This window comes from Melopsittacus undulatus, chromosome 7, assembly GCF_012275295.1.
Source record: "Melopsittacus undulatus isolate bMelUnd1 chromosome 7, bMelUnd1.mat.Z, whole genome shotgun sequence".
In the NCBI taxonomy this organism is placed as follows: Eukaryota; Metazoa; Chordata; class Aves; order Psittaciformes; family Psittaculidae; genus Melopsittacus; species Melopsittacus undulatus.
This window is the reverse complement of record NC_047533.1, coordinates 41,715,300-41,738,303: the sequence shown is the minus strand read 5'-3', so window position 1 is coordinate 41,738,303 and position 23,004 is coordinate 41,715,300. Positions and strand designations below refer to the sequence as shown.

The 23,004-nt window shown below is 38.8% G+C and overlaps 1 protein-coding gene across 1 annotated transcript in view; it reads right to left on the bottom strand.

Moving 5' to 3' along the window:
- The window catches only part of MARCHF1 (membrane associated ring-CH-type finger 1), a 34,492-nt gene extending 19,110 nt beyond the window's left edge, over positions 1-15,382 (bottom strand). The window contains exon 1 of the mRNA XM_031048819.1: positions 15,192-15,382. Within this exon, the coding sequence (XP_030904679.1) occupies positions 15,192-15,382 (191 nt within the window). The remainder of the gene's footprint in view (positions 1-15,191) is intronic.
- Positions 15,383-23,004: the final 7,622 nt, after the last annotated feature.

The window sequence follows — 23,004 nt, the reverse complement described above, 5'->3', positions numbered from 1 at the left end:
CTAGTGAGGGAACTTGCCGACCAGCAATGCAAACGCACTGGTTTATGTTCACTGCTTTTTCATTTTCAGACTTGACATTCATAAGACACCAGGTATGTGACCTTTCAGATTGAGGCTCAGAGACATATTCCTTATTCCCTTCTTCCACTTAGCAATTTCTCTTCACTTAGTTATTTCTGTTTGAATTTGCTACGTGGTCTGAAGGTGAACCAACAGAAATAACACAATTTTTCCCTTTTATGCATGGGAAAACCTTTAAGAAAAATATCAGTGCTCTTTCTAAGAGCTGAATAGTTCTTGGCCTGTAAGTAATGCCAATAACAACCTCAAAGTTAGCAGGATCTAACCCAAGGTGAAAATATCCAGTATAAAAAATTATAAGAAGTTTCTACAATACCTCTTTGGAGTTACACAGTTAAAAGGATTAGAGAACAGTTTTGAGTACTCTGGAGTCATGCATATGGGACAGTGTATACACACACTGCAGGTGTTAAAAAGTTATGATCCTTCCTCTTTTTCCTTTTTCACTATCCCTTTGAACCAGATAGCTGTGTAACTTAGGAGAAAAAAAAGTCCCTACAGATGTAAGCAGACACTATTATAGAGATTGGTCCCAGAACTGTTGTTACCTTGCAATGGGATACAGAGCTTTTCACATTGTGATTTTGCATTAAATGATCAGTGTCCTAATATCAAAATGGGATGGTTTTCTTCTGTGGCACATGTCCAAACATCTTTGTGATGCTCCCCCCTTCCAAACAGACCCCTTATCACATCAGAAAAACATTCACCCATCGAACCCCGTGACAGCTTTATTAGGAAGCATCTCTGTGAACGCAGAGAAAGCTCTACAGTGAGCAGAAGGCTTAACCAAACACCTGAAGTTAAGGAAGTTCACCTCAACAACTAATAACTCCCTCCCATCCCCACCCCAGAAAAACACAACAAAGCACCAGAGCATTAATGAATTTCTGAAGTGTCAAATTGGCATGGGGAGCTTGAGAGGTGGGGGTGGGGAGAAATGTTATTTCAAAATAGAGAAGTAGCAACAACAGCACAGATTGGCGAGGCCAGTCTGGTGAGGTTGCCTTCCTACTGACCAGGTTAGGGAAGAAGGGCAACATTCTTCATAGCACAGGTGGACCTGATGTGTATCAGGAGGAGGCAACCTGGCACAGACACCCTGTGAAAGATTGCCTACAGCATAGCACTGAGGCTGCCAAGTCTACAAGCAGGGGGAGGAAGACATTTCAACGTTTAAGCAGAAGATCTGTGGATCAAAACCAGCAGCTTCACTATTCTTCCATAATGTAGCCTAGAGCAATGAGAAAATAAATCTACAATATTGGGAAAGCAGAACGAAGTTGCTTTGCTGAATAAAAAATAAATAAATGAAGCTCTGGAAAGCTGTTAAGAAGGTTTCAATATCTGTGATGGTACCTGTACACGATCTTATATCCCATGGCAGAGGATGGGAGAAGAAAATACACATAACTATCTTGCACACATTAATTTTTCGAGACACATTTTACAAGAATTAGTTTGCAGTCATTTCTTTACTAACCCAGCCAAACAAGGTGCATTAGGGGCTTAGTTCCTAAGTGTAAACTGGCTGTATGCTGACTTTTCACTGAGCCTGTAACTTAGGCAGAACTAAAGTTTCAAAACACTGAATAGCTATTTTGTTAACAAATGCATTTCCAGATGAGAGTTACATAAACCTCATAATTTTCTTTTAAAATTAAAGCTGTTACCCAAAGGGAAACTATTATTCTATGTTCCTTTAAATTCAAGCTATACATAATTTATTTTACAGGCTTAGCATTTAAACTATTTAGGAATTAGACAATTAATCTATGTACCCAAAAGTGTTTTTTTCTACTACTGCCAGAATTGTGTAAAATTATTTTAAGAGCTAAAATTCAAACCTAAAATAAAGTGATACTGCAAATTTGAAATGAAGGATACTTTATACTTTTACACGAAAACACTATATGCATTATACATTCTATTTGTGCTTTCATTGTACAGAAGTTACAAGGTAAACATATAAATAACAGGGAGACATTAAGAGCTTACATTATGCAGAAGCTCAAACTAAATAATCAAATGGCCTCTTCTAACTTTATTACCATGACATATGTAATGAGAATAAAAACAAACTTCAAATGGAATTAAGGTTCAGAGAAAATAACCAAAGGCATGGTTTTCATTAGCTTGAATGCTCTTTGGTGCAACTTAGCTCTTCATTATTTGTTTAGCCAGAAGAAACTAGCTTAAAAGAAATTAGTGCTACCTAAATTCACAATCACAGTCTTTAAGATACATGTGTGCCTGACAGCTATTGAAACAGACTCTTGGCTAACTGCTCAAATATCTTTTAAAGACTTGGGTGGGATAACTGTAATATGTTGCTCAGCCATTACTATTGACTCAGAATTCTGTGTGTCTTTGTCCTTTGCTCTATTTATCCAACATGTACAAGATAATTATCTCAAATTATAGAAAATAAATTGTAAATAATGTTTTTGCAAAATATGTTGTGTGAACAGAACTGAGGTAGGGATACAAAGTATAGACTTAAAACTTATCTAAACCAAGTCAGAACTTCCATTCTGATTTCCTTTTTTCACACAATCCGAACTTGTCAAAATTTCCCCCATCAGACTATTTACAGGGCTGAACTACTTCTTAGAGTAAAATTTGTTTACATAAGAAATGAGTTGAATGAAAAACCCCACTAGAAAAACCTTGCTAAATCTATACTGATCTATTTACAAGTTGTAGCCCAACGCTGTCTGTGCTTAATAGCTGCAGTTTCAGCTGCTCAGACACCTACAGAATGTACATACGCAGCTTTTCTCAACTTTCTAGTCCTTTAGTAGATAAATGGCCTTCATTACAGAACAATACTTATGGCTATCTGGAAATGGAGAGGAAGGATGGCTGCTACTTGACCAAATCCTTTTAGTTCTCAGCCCTTTATCACAAATTGAGCCTGATTGATTAGATTTATTTTTTTTGTAAGTTTGACAGCTTAGTGCTTTCAAGATTCCTGCCTATGAACAGGACCTTGCTTTGCTACGGGAAAAGATGAATACAAGGCTCCAAAGGAGTTTTTGCTCTGTTAATCATCACCAGACAGCATATAGGAACTATTGATTCAGATAGATATACAAAATTCTTTTCTGGTGTGTATAAAATACACACCTATATACACAACCTAGATGTTGAGATCACAGAATATACTTCTTTAAGGAAAGTTGGCTGTGAAACTTTATGAAATATTGCTGTAACAGTTCAGTCATTCTTTTGCTAAGTTTCTGCTTTACATGCCAGCATTTTAATTACCCAGCACATATCTTTACCACCGACTTATTTTTACAACCTTCAGCACACAGATGTACAAACCAGAGAAATTTATGCCAACACTGTGCATATATCAGCAAAAATCCATTAAAATTCTTTAAAGGATGTTCTTAAATAGCATGTTCACTTATGATGCAATAAATTAGCAAAAAGAAAAAATACTTTTCAGGAGAAATCAAAAATGCTAAACTGAAAACAAAATTAGTCTTTGTGAAACATTTTTGCATAATCCATATAAAAACTGTTGCAGATTTCTTATATGTTCCCTACAGAAAAAAAATAATTCTCAAACAGAAACAGAATAGTTCAATTTAGAAATTTTTTAGAGAATGATTTATGTGACAATGAAAAGTTAAAGTTTTCTGAGAACATTTTATAATTATTTTTCAGCATTTCTTTTTTGTTCAAAGTATTAACCAAATTTAAGGCACATTCAAATGATGCTGAAAAACTCACTGATAGTACAATGCCTCATTGAGAAACTGAATGTGACATATTAAACTGTGTACCATAATGAGTATTCAAAATTAGTAAGTAAAGTTGCCAGTAGTTTAAGGTACCCTGTCTCCTTCACTAAAGGGCATACTGACACCATACATATATAAAAGAGAGAAATTTCTTACTGGATTAAAATCATGAGATGCTGTTAAACCAGGCACTCAGAAATCAGGCATATTCAGAATGTAGTATTGTCATGCTGTCTTTAATTCCATGACTATGTACAGTTCTTCCTGGTCCTGTTCATTGCAAAAATTAGCAGGAAGGAAAGTAGGAAACAAAACGGCTATAGCTTGCAGCCATTCATATGTTAATTTGATTTAGGCTGGTATTCAGAAAAACAGCGAGAGCTATCCTGGATGACTGTCCTTCACTTCTCATCAGATTAAGATTTTATAATTTTTTCCATACAGACAAATATTTCTTACAAAATCTCAGTTTAAAAGGTCAGCTAAAATCAGTACGAAGCAAGGAGTTCACATGGAAAATTTTCACCTTTTCCTGACAGTGGTTCTGTTTGGCAAAACCATAGCAACAAAAATTACTAGATGGTTAGTCACCATCTAAGCTTCTTATTGCAAGAGATATGGGTAGATTCCAACAGGTTTGTAGCTTTTCTTCATATGCAAGGTAACAATTTTAGTCTCATTAAAGAGAATAGCTGCTTATCTCTACCCTCATTGAAAAAACAGCAGTTATCCTAACCTGTCTTTCCCTAATCCACTTCACTTTTCTATAATTAAGAAAATGGGCCAATCTCTCTGCTGCTGTAGTGAAGTAGAAAATGCATTCACTATGCAGGAGTCTTGTGTGCACTGTGAAAATTAGTGCTTGACCCCTACCCAGCTGGTAAGTGCTCCTCTATGACAGTATCTGTACAGCTGATTTCCATAGATGACTATTGTCAAAGGAAGGTGATTAAGAATAAGAATGAATCAGTGTGTCCCTGCTTGTGCTTCAAGCCATGTAAGAGCCTTGTCGTTAGGAGCAGCACCGGTGGAAAAGAGTTTGCAGTAATTCTGCACTACCAGAACTCTTTCAGGGGATACCGTATTTCAGATAGGTACCTGATAAAATTTTCAAGGATTTTTGACTTTTACATGTAGAGACAGGGTTTAGCTACACATTGTGTGGATAACTTTTTATAGACTTATTTAAAAATATGGCAGGTCAAATTTCACCCTCATTAATAAATGTACAATCTACAGGAATGCCTCTGAAGCATTCAAAAGTAGAAGTATATATGGGTACATGGGCATACTGATAAAGATGTATGGGAATGTTTAAGGGCTATAAATGACATAATTATGTAAAACTGTATTGTGTTGTAATATTCCTTGGCGCTATGTAGCTATGTCTATGCTAACTGACAAAATTAGGAGGAGATGCTGCCTTGTGACTGTGACATATTTACCAGCACTGTGATGTGATTTCTATGCACTGTGAACTAAATTAATGCAGTTGCACAATATCCATTTTGTTATTTTCCTGCAGATGGAATTATGCCGGTAGAATAAAAATGCTTTTGAACCTTTAACAGATCTCCCTAACAAAAGGGGGAAATATCTTCTCCATATAAATACGGTCAAGGAAGGTAATGCCTATTCCAAAACCATTATTTTTGGTGAGAAGTGACTGCAAAGGCAGTTAAAATCTTCCCCTTCACTGGAAAGCATAGCTGGACTGATAATGAGTATGCAAAGATAAATTCTTACCCTGTTTCAGAGGGTATATCTTGTTGCTATAGCTCACTATTCTAAAGGGAGCTTAGTCAGGGAGAAGTAGCATAGCTGGAAAATGTTGGACCAAGTGAATGCTTGGCTTTGATTTTGGCTATGAGGATTATTAGCTGCCAGCATGAAATACCATGAGCTCCTAGGTTATCTTAATTGGACCAAAAGGAACCAATTCCTTTTGCAAAAGGTTTGCAAAAGGATGCACAAAACTGCTGTCATTGCTGCTGATCATCTCAGGAAAAACTGTCCTCCTGTCCCAAAAGGTCATTTTCTCTTTCTGACAATTTATAAAGTGCTTACAGTGCTTTTAGATATATTGAACCTAAAATTAAAGCAAACAACTTTATGAACAGCTCAGAGCAAATAATTAACTCATTTATAGACAGAAAAACCCAAACCACATCAACAATTCTGCCTCTGCATAATTTATACTTGGGGGAAAAAAGAAAGGTAAATTCACTAAATATGTTCACCCTGCAATAGGCTACAGCACGCCATGTTTTCCTTGGTTTCATTTTGCAGGCTTTTTCTTTTCTTCTTCTAAATCTCATTTCCACTCTTTCCACTGTTAAATGATAATCTAAATGACAAATTGGCCTTTCTCTCCATTTAAACACGGTGTGAATGAAGCACATTAATTCTCCATACCGAATGTTATCAATTTGTATAGCCCTTCCCTGTCACTCCTGCCCTTCCATTATGCCATGCAGTCAGCTGTCTTTATCTGATTAGAGGAAAAAACATTTCCAGAATGTTGCACCACACCAGTGGAATTTCATAATGGCCTAGGTAAATCTTTCTCTTGGTTTCAGCAAACGTGACCAGAATTCGTAAGAGACCCAAGAGCAAACAACATTAGCAAAGGCACACTTAATCTTTTCTTTTGTCAACATTTTTCATCCTTCTATTAATCTTCCATAATAGGTGATAAATAGGATATCTGGCCATCTAAACAGTTACAAGGAATTCCTGCCTCAGATGCACTGTCACTACAAGTCAAGATATGTGCCAGACAAGATTTACTGCACTGAACATACCTCAAAGTACTAGGGATTGCAACTTGAATAGGAATTTACATTTTCTCCCACCCACCCAGTGAAAGTCAAAGCTTTAAGTAACTAAACGCCCTACAAAACATAAGCAAGCTTTAAATATTTAATAACAGGACTCTTAAAACCAAATGCCTCCTCACCCAAGCTTTCTATCAGGAAGTGGTGCCATTTCACCTATTTGCATTAAAAATAATAATAGGTTTTGAGAAAAAGAAGTAGAAACCAAAATTCGGTTCTCCCCCATTTTAGTGACCTGAACCACAGCATGGACATGCTTGCCTTGTTTCCACTCTCCTTGCATCCTTCTGAATCATGGAGAGCTTCCAAAAGAGATTTCATAGCCAGATGGCTAAAGAGGTGACAGATGGGTCTTTGAACCATCAGGCAGAGAATAGAATTAACCAGGATTTAATACTGCTTCAAGACTGATGAACCACTAGACCATCATACAGAGAACATTCCTCAAAACACAGGCTTTTCCTATCAGAAAGTCCCCTTGTGAAAAGGCTTTGAAGAGGAGAGTAAACAGAAGTCACAGCTCTTTAAAAGGAAGGAGTGAGGAGCCAAAAATGGAGAAACAGGTGAAAAACCCTCTTCAGCCAAACACCACAGTCTGGCAGTTCAGCGATCTCCAGTTTTGGGTGATTCTAGAAAGCTTTGGATTGTATTTTAAACTTACATATTCTACAATTTAAATTATTTACTGGATCAGGCTTCATGGTTTCAGTATAAATATTTAAAATGAGTGTTAAATTCAATGGTAGAATCTGAGCCTATGTATCTATCTTCTGTTCACTTTTCTCTTTTTTCCTGAAGTTTATAAGGACTTTTTCCTCCCAGGCGGCTTTCTGTTGACTTTATGAACACTCTACCAGATGAATATTTCAGGATGTATTTTCCTGCAAGATACTACTTTTGCAGGTCCTACTAAGTTACATTATGAAAAAAAAACCCAAACCCATTATAATACTATTTCACAGAGAGAAACTACATAATCATATTGCCTCATCATGCACAATATGCACTATTTCTTGCTATCTATAATTCTGCTAACACATAGAAATTCCCATTATAGCCTTTTCCTAAGTTTATAATGGTCTTTTCATTTCAAAGCTGATTTGTAAAAAAATTATACTTGACGTAGATTCTGCAGATTTCATGAATCAACTTCAACATCTCCCTTACTACTTCTCCCCATTCCTACCAGTCTTCGGCCATGCCATACTCTTCTTTTAATCCTCAGATGAGGGGCTGCCATTTTCTGACTGCATACAGAGTCATTCATAGGGTGAGAAACTGGCTGACATGCTGCATGGTAATGGTAAATAGTTCCTTTTCAAATGGGCAACCTGTTCTAGATGGGGTCTCCCAAGGATTGATATTGGGCTCAATGCTGTTCAGTGTCTTCATAAGTGATCTGGATGATGGGCTCAAGTGTACCCTGACCAAATTTGCTGATGATACCAAATTGAGTGGGGAAGTGGAAACTTCGGAAGGGAGAGCCACCCTACAGGAAGACCTGGATGGGCTGGAAAACAGCTAACAAGAACTGATGAAGTTCAACAAGAACAAGTGCAAGGTCTTGCACCTGGGAAAATACAATTCAATAATACAGCATAGTCTGGGATCTAATTGCCTGGGGAGCAACTCTGTGGAAAGGGACCTAAGGATTCTGGTGGACAACAAAATCAACATGAGCGAACAGTGTGCATGCAGCTGTGGCAAAGAAAGCCAACAGGATCCTGGGTTACATCAACAAGGGCAACGCCAGCAGAGATAAAGAAGTCATTATCCTACTCTACTCAGCACTTGTCAGGCCACATCAGGAATACTGTGTCCAGTTTTGGTCCCTGATATACAAAGACAATGTGAACAGGTTGGAGGGGGTCCAGAGAAGGGCCACAGAGGTGACAAAAGGACTGGGAAGATGCTGTATGAGGAAAGGCTGAGAGAACCGGGCTTGTTCAGCCTTGAGAAAAGAAGGTTCAGGGGAGACCTTATTACCATGTTCCAGTATTTAAAGGGTGGCTACAAAGAAGATGGAAACTCCCTGTTTTACCAGGAGTCACATGGAAAAGATGTGGTGGATTCCCCAACATTGGACACTTTTCAGATCTGGCTGGACAGGGTACTGGGACATCTAGTCTAGCTTTGCCTAGAAAGGCTGGACCAGATGATCCTTGAGATCCCTTCCGACCTGGTATTCTGTGATTCTGTGATTAAACAAAATAAAAATTACTCTTCCTCTAAGCATCTTTTTAACAATGAGTAACTCCACTTTATTTAAGTACATGCGGTTTCTTTCAGCTAGTTATAGTTTGGTGTTATTGCTGAAATGACTGCATCTACTACAAAAATATTTCACACCAACAGAATAAGTAGTCAAAGAGAAAATATATTTCTGTTCTCCTATCATAAATAATAAAAATACCGTCAGATTAGTTCAGAGTCAATACACAAAGCACTTACAATACACTAATGGTAGTATCACTACGCAATTTTCTTTCCTTAGTAATTCCCACATGAAAATCCATGGAACTAAATCCTCATAATCCACTCACTTTATCATGTTCCACACATAGCTTTTTCCTTCAGGGAGTTTACCTTCATGCCGACCAAAGAAAGATATTTCTGAGGTTGTATCTCAAGCCACGTGGCAAATTCCAGAATAAAGTACACAAAAAGAAAGTCTCAAAGGGCAGCTTAGGAAGAGGGTGATCCAACTGTATGATTTAGGAAGCCTATCCCAACAATTTAGCAGGGTCAAAACTTATGTATGCATCCATAATCCCAGAAGCAGAAAGCTTGCTTTCTAATGGACTGCAGAAGGAAGGAGTATGTTCAAGGAAAAGATTGTAAAAGTCATCATTGATGACATTGTTTCAACATTTTGGAAACAGAAAAATAATGACACTAGAAGGGGAAATGTCTCACTTGAAGTGACCAAGAGGTCTACATTAAACTACCTAAAGTATATATCATGCCATGGTACTATACTTCATCTGATATGTGCTTATGCTAGAATTGGATGTGCCCTGTCCTATTCCAAATCATTCCGGTAAACACACATTGAGGAAACAGCTTATTCCTTTACATGTGCATATAAATGTGTTTCACTGCCAGCAATTCATGAGGAAGTAATGGAAAAAATTGCCTACCCAAACGCTTCAAACCAAAATAACGGGCACCAGGAAATGTTTAAAATCCCTGTTTCTCTGCTATTTCCACACAAGAGCCATTCGTCTCAGCCAGCTTGGTCACAACTAGAACATATGAATAAACTAGGATAAAAAGCTTGGATCTTGGAGAAACACATCTCTATGAAACAATTTTTCTACATCACAACCAGCTATGTTAAACAAGTCTTAAATTAAACATAACAAAAATCTCCTTTTTTTATTTTTCATGCAGAAGAATCATTACTGTGTATGTGCACATCTGCATTGAAAAGCAATTATTTTTTTGCTTCAGATGCAAGACAGTGAATCTGAAGAAAATCATACCACAGATAATGAGCCAATTAAGTGCATGGACCCATCCTGAAAAACAGAACCTACAATCTATAATCTATAGGTACATAGCAAATAAATGACAGACTAGGGACAACGCAGGCCCCCTCTGGAACCTTTTGGGAGAACTGGCTACACAGGATTTGGAGAAGGCTGAGGTTCTGAATGGCTTCTTTGTCTCAGTCTTCACTGGTAAAGTCTCTGACCACACCACCCAAGTCTTGGAAGGCAGACGCAGTGACTGTGAGAATGAAGACCTTGGGCCCACTGTAGGAGAGGATCTGGTTCGAGACCATCTTAAGAACCTGAATGTACACAAGTCCATGGGCCCTGATGAAATCCATCCGTGGGTCCTGAAGGAGCTGGCGAATGAAGTTGCAAAGCCACTGGCCAACAGATTTAAAAAATTGTGGCAGTCAGGTGAAGTTCTCAATGACTGGAAAAAGGGAAATATAACCCCCATTTTCAAGAAGGGGAAAATGGATGACCCGGGGAATTACAGACCAGTCAGTCTCACCTCTGTGCCTGGCAAAATCTTGGAGCAGATTCTCCTGGAAGGCATGCAGAGGCATATGAAAAACTACAAGGTGCTTGGTGACAGCAAGCATGGGTTCACTAAGGGGAATTCCTGCCTGACCAATTTGGTGGTCTTCTATGGTGGGGCTACAGAACTGACGGACAGGGGTAGAGCAGTTGATGTCATCTACCTGGACTTGTGCAAAGCATTAGACACTGTCCCACATGACATCCTTGTCTCTGAATTGGAGAGACATCAATTTGATAGGTGGACCACTCGGTGGGTAAAGAACTGGCTGGATGGCCGCATGCAAAAAGTTGTAGTCAATGGCTCAATGTCCGGCTGGAGACCAGTAACAAGTGGTGTCCCTCAGGGATCAGTGCTGGGACCAGTGTTGTTCAACATCTTGTTGGTGACATGGACAGTGGGATTGGGTACACCCTCAGCAAGTTTGCCAATGACACCAAGCTGTGTGGTTCAGTTGATACGCTGGAGGGAAGGAATGCCATCCAGAGGGACCTTGACATGCCTGTGAGGTGGGCTGATGCCAACCTTATGAATTTTAACCCTGCCAAGTACAAGGTCCTACACCTGGGTCGGAGCAATCCCAGGCACAGCTACAGGTTGGGCAAAAGGGAAATTCAGAGCAGCCCTGCCAAGAAGGACTTGGGGGTGTTGGTTGATGAGAAACTGAACATGAGCCGGCTTCAGTGTGCGCTCGCAGCCTAGAAAGCCAACCGTATCCTGGGCTGCATCAAAAGGAGCACGACCAGCAGGTTGAAGGAGGTGATCCTGCTCTCCTCTGCTCTCGTGAGACCTCACTTGGAGTATTGTGTGCAGTTCTGGTGTCCTCAACATAAAAAGGTCATGGAACTGCTGGAACAAGTCCAGAGGAGGGCCACGAGGATGATCAGGGGACTGGAGCACCTCCCATATGAAGACAGGCTGAGAAAGTTGGGGCTGTTCAGCCTGGAGAAGAGAAGGCTGCGTGGAGACCTCATAGCAGCCTTCCAGTATCTGAAGGGGGCCTACAAGGATGCTGGAGAAGGACTCTTCACTAGGGACTGTAGTGACAGGACAAGGGGTAATGGGTTAAAACTTAAATAGAGGAAGCTCAGATTGGATATAAGGAAGAAGTTCTTTACTGTAAGGGCGGTGAGGCACTGGAATGTACTGCCCAGGGAAGTTGTGAATGCTCCATCCCTGGTGATGTTCAAGGCCAGTTTGAACAGAACCCTCGGTGGCATGGTTTAGTGTGAGGTGTCCCCGCCCATGGTAGGGGGTTGGAACTAGATGATCTTAAGGTCCTTTCCAACCCTAACTATTCTATGATTCTATAATGAATCAGGAGTAAAAACATGTCTTCCTTTGTCTTCTCCTGTCTGCAAACTGATTAAGACAACTTACCAATAGTGAAAAATTAACATGCTTTTGATTTTTAAAATGTTTTTTGTAGCTGCATTTTAATCACCGTGATACACCTACTAATGACAACAACAACAAAAAAGCATTATCCCTGACATGGAGAAAAATGAGTTATGATTTTCTTGACAAATATTGCACAACAGGCCAGGTTATCAGCTCTGTTGAATTTAACTCTAGTTATTCAAGGAGCATCTCCACTGACTGTAAGCCTAGGAACACATATCTATCAACAGGTTTCGACCTTCCTCTTCTAGAAAAAAGCCTAGTAGAAAAGTTTGCATGCACATCCGAAAAAATCCACTCTTGAACTAAGCTTCAAGTCTTACAAAAAATGTCTAAATAACTGTAATAAAATCAAATGGGTTGAGAAGATATAAAAAACTAGAGTCCACTTTCCATCTGAAAGCCTAAGTCTGGGGACTTGGGGAGCCATTAGGATTAATCTACTTGAAACAATTACAAAACTTTGACTTTCTCTTTTTTATTAACACAGTATAGTTAAGCCCATATAAAAGACTGTGCTGAAATAATTTATTTCAGGTTTTGGGTAGCTCATACTCTTAACTCTGAAGTTGTTGAAGTAGTTATCTGTGCATGTCTCTGCATCATACCACGTAAACATATATGAAGTGCTTAAAAAATGTGTAAGATTGTTACCATTGTTGCTGTTTCTCTGCATTTGTATAAGATAAAGAGGTCCCAAGCCAGCAATATGGTCCTGGTACAAACTGATGTACAAATACAGCAGGGCTTTACTCTGAAGAGTCTTAAATGATCATGACTAACAATGGTCAGACAACAGAAATAACCCTTCTTGCTTGACAAGTGCAACAAGCAGTGCATAGCAGTAGCTGTATTAGCAACGGCTATGTCTCCTGCTGTGAAAGGAACCATGCTTATCTGTCATCTTTTCTTTTTTAAAACTAGGATATTTGTAGTGTGTTGCTAAGTTGAAGTATACTGTGAAACTGCATGATGTGGCATCACGAACTTCCTTATTTGACTGTGTTTACATTTCCATGCAAATTTCTTCCCAGCAAAGGTAAGTGAGAAGTTTTGGGTTACCATTATAAAGAAACTAAGCCTAATCCTCTTTTTATACTTTGTAGATAAAATTTGATGCTGGGTCACAAGTTTGGGGGGGGGGGGGGGGGGGAGGGAGAGAAAGGAGAAAGAAATACTTGTTTCAGTTCTGTTAAACTTATGGGATGGCACATTTTCGTTTACCACTACGTTAAGTAACCGAAGTACACCCAGCTGTCTAAATCTGGACTTTTGCTCAGGAGCCAACTTGCTCTCATTTCCAGAGGAATATCCTCACCTTCTGATTGCATGCATCACACCAGGGGTTTCAGACTGTCAGAAGCCTGAACTTCAGAAACAGAGAGAATTGCTGGTGTTGCTTTTTCTATCCCAAACTCTATTTTAATGCTTATTGTGCCCACTCATCCTTTGTACCATTCTAATTCTTGTCATGGGTACCAAAATAAGAGCCCATACATGTTCACAGTACAGAGCTGCTCAGCAGTGCAAAGTCTTGTACAACTTATGCCAGACTGGAAAGCATGTAGGCACTGACCATCAGCTTGCTGTGATAACGGCAGTTCTAGAGGACACTAAATCAAGACCAGAAATTTATTTCATGTAAGTCAATGAAAAACAGCAATGAGGGACCAAAGCTGGATTTGAACTGATCACTTAAGGAGGAAAAACTCCATATCCCATTGTATTGAGCTATCTGGAACTCGTTCTCATTCTTTGCCTCTGGCTGGAGATTTAGAACAGAGTAATACGCTGCCATAGGACACAGAGTGTCTGTCTTCATGAACTAAAATAGAGAAAAAAAAATCTAGTTCCCTTGTAGGATTACTGGTTTTAAATTAGGGAAGTGTATCTCCAGCCTGAGAGATGCTAACTTCTCTGTAGCAAAGGCTTTTGTGTTATTTCTTATGGTCTGCTTAGAAGTTTATTACTGAGAAGCAGTGACAGAAGACAAAGAGAGGGACACTCAACCCACAGCAGTGTGAAACTCCTGCTAAGAATTTTAAATCTTTCTTATTAGGGACTAACCTGCATACTTCTAAATCATCAGATAAGTCATCATACAACACTGAAGGCTTCTGAACATCATCTGTCACACTGGGCCCTGCCCCAGCAGATGCTCCATTACTGGGGACTGCCAGAGCATCACTCCCAGAGCCTCCCTCTGCAAAGCAGTCCTTCAAATTTTTACTGTGTCTAAGGAAAGATGCAGGGTGCCGATCTCCATAGTAGCTTTTCCCTTTGCTTTTTCCACATTTTCTTGAGGAAATCCTTGCTTCCTGAGATGACACTGAAGACTGTGATTCCTTTGGCCTTGGAACCCTTCTTCGATGGTGATTTAAAGTAGGATTCTCAGGGTCAGATACCTCTTGCTTGTTTTTCCCCACTGTCCCCAAAGCGACAAGTTCAATAGCATTATTGTTTGAGGACCCATCCTGGTTAATGCATGATCTAGTGTTCCTTCTCCCTCTCCTGGGTATTCTGGCCTTTTCTCTTGCTCTCCTCCTAGCCTGAGCCCACTGACTCTCATCCGAAGATGATGATGAATCAGATGCATTCCAACTGGACCTTGCAGGCTCAGGATGCAATTTACAGTCTTTCCCTTTTCCTTGCTTTTCTGCATGCTCACCAGTGTCTTCAGTCTCTCTTTTCCTCCTAAACCTTCGTTTTACTTGTTTCTTACCAGACTCCCTATTAGAAGGGGTCAACACCATAACAGGGGTTGCATGCTCAAGCTCATCTTCTGACAAATCATGCAAGGTAGTAGATCTAGACAAAGCAGTGAGCAAAGGAAAGGGATGGAAATGGTAAGGGTGAGAGGAAGGAGAGAAATCACAAAAAAAAAGAATGAAAATGAAAACATGAATTTTAATTGAAAAACATGAGATTGAAAAGCAAAAACACAACTAAAAAGAGATCAAAAGAGAACTAAAGTCTATGTAAATTATGAATAGTATTAAGCAGAAGCAAGAGCTATGTATAATGCAATAAAAACAACTAACAAGTATCAACCAGATTAGAGTATATTTTTCTCAGCACATACCTACAAATGTCCTGAGTGGAAGGGCAGACAGACAACCGTGACTGACTCCTGGGAGCTGTTCCTGTTGTAGGACTGCTTGCCTGTTGAAATAAGTTAGACAGTTTGGAATCTTTGTCCATGAAATACATTACAGATATTTTACTGCTTTGCAACATGATTAAAAAATTAAAGTAACTGTTGCTGCTGTTCATAGTGCACTGTTGAGTACGTGCAAGCTCACAAAATACAGGAAGCCTGACCAGAAGTGAAACCTATTTGTGGAACTAAGTGTGACTGAAGTGTTTCAGCTCTCATTTGCTCATGACTACTTTTTGTCACTGTTTGAGGAAGCAGCCTTCAACATTTAAATTTCATTTGGGTTTTGAATGTCTGATGGGAAAGGATGTTTTTATTTTATGCAATCAAACAACCATGGTGATTCCTTTCAAAATGGAGTGAAGTGCATTTAAATTATGCTGAGTGATGAAGAGAACAAAGCTAACCTATGGTGAGTGGACTGACAGAACGGCACAGAAATTAAAGCGTGTTTGAAAAGGTTTCCAAGGCAATCTGATCTTCTAGAAGAGTTGAAAAATGTTAAACTGATGAGCCTGAGAAGACCTAAGTGCAGGCTACATCTCCACAGAGCTGATCACATTCTCAAACAGCAGGAGAGATATAAACCACATTTAGTATGTGACATTTTGCTTATCAGGTTGTTGCTACAAATTGTAGGCTCAGTTGCTCAATACTTCTACTGAAAATACATTTTGATGGTGTCAACAGCAAACCATTTCAATCTGCCTCACAGTCTACTGGCAGCATAGCTGTATGAAACCCAAATTTAAATCAAAGGCTTTGGGATTCAGGATCACCCATAAGGTATAGTATTGTGGGAAGAACATTCCATACAAATAATTCTTGAGGCTTTGACCTTCCTTTACCTGGTAAGGACATTCTCCTTCAGTACGCAACCCTACTCTGTTATAAGCACCACTACCAAATGGAGACAAAATACTATAAGCTTAAGGATTCTGCAAGATCACACACCAGATACAAGGGAAGAACGACTGTTAAGCAATCATAAAAAGTACAAATAATAAAAAGATGTAAAGGCTGTCATCCCAAGCTTTTTTACTAGTAAATCAAATTCAGTCACGTGTAGAGTCCATAATGAAAATTATTTCTAGCTCAACTTTCACAGACATTTTTGTGGTGTCAGTTTGAAAATTAACAGTACAAGTAAAAATGAATAAACACAGGAAGTTCCTGCTGACACTTCACTTTTATCCATGGTTCCACCCACTGTATCTCATGCATAGATATTTTGGAAACACCAGTCACCTCTATGTGTATTTTTGCTTTTAATGGGATATCATCTGAGACTTAAGAAAGGTACTTTTCCATGAAAACAATCTTACAGCTTTTGGATTCAAAAACCTTTTACCTCTTGATTAATATCACAACAACAAAAATACTAGTAATTCTTTACTAGCAGTTCCATGAAATGAAATTCACAGGTATGAAAACTAAGCCAACACAAGAAAGTAAATTGATGGCATTTTTGGGCACAATCCTTATGTTCAAATGTTATTTTGATGCCTGGTCCACCAGACAGAGAAGGAACTTTAGTGTGTCAACATGCAGACTAATGCTGGGAAAAAGAACAAGTATCAGTGACAAAAATTGTATGTTAAAAAAGCAACCTTTCAATTGCATGTATTATAAAGGAATAAGATTTTTTCTTACATACCTGTTAGAAACAGATGGCATATGTATGGTTGGGTATATAATTACCTCAGTCTCTGTGATTACTTTAAGTGATTAGGCATAAATTAAGCTTCTTAATGAGGAAATATGTAGACATCAGCACAAGCCACATTGCTGGGCTACATGTTGCTGCTCTGTGAAAAAATGTCCCTCCAGACTAAACCACAGATGAAGGACTGAAGAAGAAATCCAGCCCTAGAGTAAAGTGTGGATTCCCAAATCCATCCTTTGTGCCTAGTTTCCATTTCTTTTTCCCCTCACAGCTGCAGGACTCTTACCATTGCTTATTTCAGGATCTGTGTACTACAAGGTTTCCTCTCGATCTTAAGTGGCCAGGCCAGGTCATCCCCATGCTGTAAACAAGTTTTGTATTGCCCTGCCACAAGTATTTATTATACCCTTTGAAGGGATAAGAAGAATAACTAACTGGCCCAGTAACCGTACAGTAGGTCTGCACAAGTTCAAGAAACTTTCAGCAGCTATTAAGGTAGGAAGTTAGCTAGACATTACTTCAGAGGGCTGAAATCAAGCCAAAACTTAAAACAAATTCCTTGAAAAGCTTTTACACTTATTATTCAGAACTGGAGACAGGTGGAAATCTAATTATTTTTAGATAAAAATTACATTACCAGCTTGATTACTTAAATCTTACATTTCACTCTCAGCTGTAAAGAGGCCTGGACTGTTTCAGCCTTGCTCAGTCAAATTTACTTTCTAGTTCCCCTGCATTGGCATAATGATGTTATGTTTAGTTGCACGTAACTCATAGGACGGTTTATTTCCTTCTAAAATAGTTTAAAAAAAAATCTTAAAAAAAACCCCACAACAAACCCCCCCCACACACACACTTTATGCTTGTTTGTATAATCCCTATTGGAGCAAGCCTGACATCTGGGCAGACAAAAAGCCTATGCACCACTGAAATCTTCAAAAGCAAAGCAAGTAAACTGCCAAGTTATGCACAAGAGAATACTTGTGCATAAGAGATTCTTATCTGTAAGCAAGATTCATTAAATAGGTTTCTACAACTTTTAAATACAAATTTTGATTTTTATTTACCCTAAAGTAACTTTTAATGGTTAAATCATAGATGCATAGAATACCAATTTGGAAGGGACATCAAAGGAGCACCTGGTCCAACCTTTCTTGGCAAAAGCACAATCTAGACAAGATGGCCCAGTAACCCAACCAGCTGAATCTTTAACGTGTCCAGTGTTGGGGAAATGAACTGATAAAGTGATTTCTAAAACCAAGAAAGTTTATGCTCCTGATATTCATCATTCAATGTTTAGTTATGGAACTTACACGTAGCAAAGGGCCTTATTTTGTAAATAATTCCAATCTTATCTCTGTAAATGAAACAGGAGTAGAAGAACCTGTTAATGTCAGGTCTGTTCCTGCTACCACATGCCATATGAATATAATCATTCACAGTTCACCAAGCTGTTTTTAAAAATTTGCAAATTCTAATTCAGCAGGAAGCTTGTTCCAGACCTTTACTTCAAAACCTCTTTGCTTTGTCATCCTACCCACATTCTGACAGCATAAACTGTGCCTGAATTCTGCTGCCAGCACTACCTCTGGGCTTACCTCATTTCTTTCAGTGATATTCCCTCTTAGCCATCTCGCCTACACATTCCAAGCAAATATATTTATTTATTCTTTAAATACTTCTTTTTCTTAAGTTCAGCCTCACCATGAAGACACCTAAAGTAGCATTTAGTCAGGTGTTGTGTTTACAGAGCACAGCATACAGCTATACGGAAGTTCCAGACTACATCCTAGAAGGGATACAGTTGTATCAGGGCTGCATTTTGCTTCCTCTGAGCAATAGAGTGGGCTGATGAACCCAACCAAGTACTGAACAAGTTCCATGTTCACTCAGTTGGTGCTACCTTGGAGTCTCTGCAATAGTGTAATGCCACAAAACACTGGTATATCACCCCTGATCATAATATAGGCTTTCGTTTATTTTTAATCATCTTTAAGACTAGTTTTATTAACAAAATACAAAATCTATTAAGTGGTATTAAGTTTATATTAGAGGCATATCTGAAAAACCAAAACATGATCATATGAATATATTCTGATCACATCATTATCAGTCCAGCTCTTTTGGGAATTTATATACTACAGATGTTGGAAACAGTATTGAGTACACAGATCTTATTGCTATAATTCCTTTCCCACTGCTATACTGCTATTTAGCACACTGAATATTTTGAGATACTATATTTATTGAATGGAGGGATCAGAGTGGTGCTGTGGATTTAATTCCACTTAGCAGGCAGAATAAGGATATTTTAAAACAATAATATTCCTTGAATGTATGACTACTTCATACAGCTATATTGCACAGCTCATCTGAATGGGAAAACGAAACTAACACTGTACTAATTCTATCAAAGCAAATTATATCATCTGCATAATTAAATGTGGCAATTCAAAATAAAGTTGTTTAACAATTCATTTATAAGCAAGGCAGCTAATTTCTCTGTGCCATCAACATGAGAAAGATGTGTGAAGGATAATGCCAACTCCAGCTGATTAAGTCTGGCATTTCAAAAACATTGTTAGTTGAGAGAGACTCCCCTGTCACCACCTTCTTGGCCAGTTTTGATGAACGCTCTTCTCAAGGATATGCAATTCAATTAACTGACATGACAGGGCACTTAGCCACAATTACTTTTGATACGTTCAACAGGAGTTGATAGTATGCTTTTCAAAAAGAATATTGGTAAATACAAAGTTTTCAGGACAAGCAAGATAATAATCATTTATCTGACACAAGCAGACTTCAGTATCACACACGTGTCCATGTTAAAGACTACAGCAAAGACAGACATGGGGGACAGAATGAAGTTCAACTGATTAAAACAGTAAGAATTTCAAATCAAGATTGCCTTTACATTGGTGTTCAGAATCTGACAGAATATTCCAGATAATAACAAGAAATCAGAATCCTCACTGACTATTGCTTAATACTGCTTGCTAAAACTAGTCCAAGAACAAGTCAAATTGTGCTTTTCTTAAAAAGAGAAAAGGGCTCTACTTTGACCTAACAGAAAAGCTGAGCAAAAACATCCCACAAATAAAAAGCATTCATATATGGAGTCGAGCTTTAAACTAACAAACCAGATGTAAAAAACAGCTGATAAAAAATGGCCTCAGAGATGTCACCAGAAAGGCTAATGAATACTCTAATGCTTCTGATGCTGAATAAGGATGGCCAGAGGCATTTCTAAAAGCTGCTCGCTTACAATATTGCTTAAGCAGAAAGGTGCAGAAATTTGAGTGATGATAGGGCAGACAGGGAATATGAATAATGCTTTTATTCTCCTACTAAGTATATGCTTTATAGCAGTGATGCATTGCAGAATCCTCCAGATCTCACCAGCTAGTACAGTTAAAAAGCTGAAACTTCATCCTATTAAAATAATGGCACACCAAGGAATGGTTACCTTAGAAGATCAGAACAGTTTGCATGGCAATAAGCTCAGCAGGAGATCTAGTCTGTGTATTCTTATCTGAAAAATTCTGCTTTGTAAACAATGCAACCTTTTATGGAAAACATCCCTCTTTATAAACTTATTTGGATTATATCTTAGGTCTAAAAAGATCAAAAACACAGTGGAAATGACCCAAGACATATCTTACAAAGTGTGTCTGGATGGCAAATGAAAATGGATTTGCTTAAAGGAGGGTTCTTGATGGGTTTTGTTGCTGCTTGAGTTTTTTTCTTTGTTGTTTTTGTTTGCTTTTTTTTCTTTTCTTTTGTTTTTTTATGATGGAGTTCCTGCTTTGTGCTCAGATTTCAAGGTTCTTATAGTCTAATTGACAGCTTTACAGCAACACTAAATTAATTGATAATTTATCTTACATTTTCTTACACATAATTTATTTTTTTAAATTATTTCTTGCACATTTCTCCCCCAAACTTTTTCTTTCTCTTCTGTCCCCTTGCTTCTGAAGAAAAGGAATAAAGGGAAAAGTAACACAAGGGAAAGAGAGGAAATATCCATATGATTCTGCTGAACAATATCATTCAGCACTTTTGAAAATATTATTCTGTTAGAAAATGGTTTGAAATCTAAATCACTAAAGCAGCTTTACTTTTCATTGAAGTAAAATCAAAATAGCAAGTGGCAAACTATCCTACTATTTAAAAAATGAAAGGCAATTACACCTTTGATTTGTAGATTTGATAAGCTTTTTGATTTCTCTTTACAGATCTATATTAATCTTTATTTTAAAGGTACAAATTTTAGGAAAAAAATCCCCTATTTCTCTAGATGTAGAAGCACTGCTAGCTAAACTTGAATTATCAGATGGACTATAGTTTGTAAAAGTCTTTGATCTGCAGCAATGAAATATTTTTCATTCAAGATTCTCTTCAAGGATGCATCTTTCTAGGCATTATCACTGTCTTATTTGGAGTTCTGAGAAAAATTACAGAGATATGGGCAACTGAAACAAAGGATGTGCTGGTCTTTATACAAAAGTGAAGAGACCTAAGACCAGCAGCCTTTGACTGGAAGAAGCTAAATGCAAATTTAGCCTGCAAGAAAGGTGAAGCACAACATATGTGTTTTCTTTGGTACTGGATAACAATACGTTAGTCCTAAAGGTAGTCAGTATCAGTACTGAGAGAGCATAATTTAGACTTTCTCTTCCATTTAAAAGGGCATCTGTTTTCATATATCCCTCTGTCTGCAAGACTTAAAGCTTCAAAATGTTTCTATAAGCTAAGCAGTTTTCAATCATATGACATTCCTGACATTCTCCTGCCATACTTACGTGTGTGAGTGCATACACTCACCATATGCTCTGTTGGGTTATACAGGAGACAGACTGGATAAAATCCTATCTGTGAGGATGTAAGTACATTTGAACAACTCTGTTGTGTATTTGATAGCTACTTATTCCAGGTCTAAGGATAAAAGAAACATCAATCTGCGACATTCTTGTCTCTAAATTGGAGAAACATCAGTTTGATAGGTGGACCACTCGGTGGGTAAAGAATTGGCTGGATGGCCGCATGCAAAAAGTTGTAGTCAATGGCTCAATGTCCGGCTGGAGACCAGTAACAAGTGGTGTCCCTCAGGGATCAGTGCTGGGACCAGTGTTGTTCAACATCTTGTTGGTGACATGGACAGTGGGATTGGGTACACCCTCAGCAAGTTTGCCAATGACACCAAGCTGTGTGGTTCTGTTGATACGCTGGAGGGAAGGAATGCCATCCAGAGGGACCTTGACACGCTTGTGAGGTGGGCTGATGCCAACCTCATGAAGTTTAACCATGACAAGTGCAAGGTCCTACACCTGGGTCGGAGCAATACCAGGCACAGCTGCAGGTTGGGCAAAAAGGAAATTCAGAGCAGCCCTGCCAAGAAGGACTTGGGGGTGTTGGTTGATGAGAAAATGAACATGAGCCGGCTTCAGTGTGTGCTTGCAGCCCAGAAAGCCAACTGTATCCTGGGCTGCATCAAAAGGAGCATGACCAGCAGGTTGAAGGAGGTGATCCTGCTCTCCTCTGCTCTCGTGAGACCTCACTTGGAGTACTGTGTGCAGTTCTGGTGACCTCAACATAAAAAGGTCATGGAACTGCTGGAACAAGTCCAGAGGAGGGCCGCGAGGATGATCAGGGGACTGGAGCACCTCCCATATGAAGACAGGCTGAGAAAGTTGGGGCTGTTCAGCCTGGAGAAGAGAAGGCTGCGTGGAGACCCCAATAGCAGCCTTCCAGTATCTGCTGGGGAGGGACTCTTCACTAGGGACTGTAGTGACAGGACAAGGGGTAATGGGTTGAAACTTAAACAGCAGAGGTTTAGACTGAATCTAAGGAAGAAATTCTTTACTGTTAGGGTGGTAAGGTACTGGAATGGGTTGCCCAGGGAGGTAGTGAATGTTCCATCCCTGGCGGTGTTCAAGGCCAGGCTGGACAGAGCCTTGGGTGATATGGTTTAGTGTGAGGTGTCCCTGCCCATGGTAGGGGGTTGGAACTAGATAATCTTAAGGTCCTTTCCAACCCTAACTTTTCTATGATACTATGATTTACAGTACA